Here is a 1463-nt window from a genome sequence, read left to right on the forward strand (position 1 = left end):
GGGGGGGATTTATGAAAACTGGAGCAGACAAAATCTGGAGCAGCTGTGCACGGCAACCAATCAGCTTCTCTCTTCAGTTTGTCCAGTTAAGATTTGAAAACGAAAGAGAGAAGCTGATTGGTTGCCATGCACAGCTGCTCCAGTTTTCATAAATTCTCTTCATCATGCATGCATGGTTTCCTACTGTCACCACCAGGAAACCCGCCCTGAGAAATGCCATGCAGCCATCAGCAGAGTGCATATAGACAGGAAGTGATTCCTAAAAGGCTGCAGGAAATGGTGACAACAAGGATTCTTTTTTTTTTTTTTTAATGATAATTGTTCCTAATAATTGCTGTTCACAAGCAAATGTCCTCCGGTTAAGGTTTACATCTACTCTAACCCTTTAAGCTCAAAGAGGCTCCATTAGGGGCAACACCTGCTGCATGACCAAGGGCGTCCCGAGGCGTGGTGACACCTGGCAGCCACCGGGTGACACCCCACCAGGGCGTCACGCACTGTTACCTGCCGGCGTCTATCACCGGAGGGATGAGGGGACGTTCACCTGATGGGATGAGGTACGCCGCCGGGTACTGTCCTCTCTCATGTAACTGTTGGGCTCTGGGTCCATGACCGAGTGCCTGACTTTTCAGAGGGGGTGACACCAAAGTGACTGTCAGTCTTTTTGATATCACCCCCTCCAATGGTGTCACCCAGTGCGGGCCGCACCCCCCTAGTGACGCCACTGTGCATGACCGCACCTGTTCACAACTGTTGCACTTCCCGTTCCATCCTTTCCTTCTGAACACTTTTTGGATACAATGTTACAGTTGAACTGATGCTGATCATTTTTTCAGCTGGTCCTCCCTCTGAGTTCTGAGTCATCCTTGTCTTCCCTTTTCCTATTCCATTATCCCCCCCCCCCCCAAAAAAAATAACACACCAAAGTTAACCCTTTGCGTTTGGTGTCTATGACCGACAGTAACGTCGTAAAACGTTCATTCGCCTTACCGTGTCCTTGGATGTTCCGAGCTTCTTGAGTCCATCGAGGGGTAGAAGGTCGGCGGAGTCCTTGTGGATGAACTGGACCGACTGTTTCATCTTCCTCTGTTGCCGTAGCGACGCAGCCTCCCTGAGGTCAGCATCCTTCCTGCCTCCGCTGCCCTCGGTCATGATTCCGGAATAGAACATGTTGAAGCGGAGCTGCCGGTGTCACCGAATCACCAGCACACGCAACTGAGCAGAGCCCGGACTCGTCTCCGCAGATTTATACTCTGTGCTGACGCGCTGGAGGGGGATGCTGAGCTGCGAGAGTCCAGCGCCATCTGGAGGACGCATGTGACACATCCGTACCAAGACCAGCCACGGTGACACGCTTCATCAATGAGGGAAATCTGTCCAAAGTGGAGAGACGCAATCTGGAGCAGATGTTCATGGCAACCAATCAGCTGCCTTCGTTCTGAAGACAGAAACTGATTAGGAAG

General features: G+C 51.4%; 1 protein-coding gene across 1 annotated transcript in view; it reads right to left on the reverse strand.

The window, feature by feature from the left end:
• NRIP3 (nuclear receptor interacting protein 3) overlaps positions 1–1253 on the reverse strand; it is a 46622-nt gene extending 45369 nt beyond the window's left edge. The window contains exon 1 of the mRNA XM_018571146.1: positions 991–1253. Within this exon, the coding sequence (XP_018426648.1) occupies positions 991–1170 (180 nt within the window). The 5' untranslated portion in view covers positions 1171–1253. The remainder of the gene's footprint in view (positions 1–990) is intronic.
• Positions 1254–1463: the final 210 nt, after the last annotated feature.

The sequence above is a fragment of the Nanorana parkeri genome, unplaced genomic scaffold (genome assembly GCF_000935625.1).
Source record: "Nanorana parkeri isolate BGI_ZX_2015 unplaced genomic scaffold, ASM93562v1 scaffold1687, whole genome shotgun sequence".
Lineage (NCBI taxonomy): Eukaryota > Metazoa > Chordata > Amphibia > Anura > Dicroglossidae > Nanorana > Nanorana parkeri.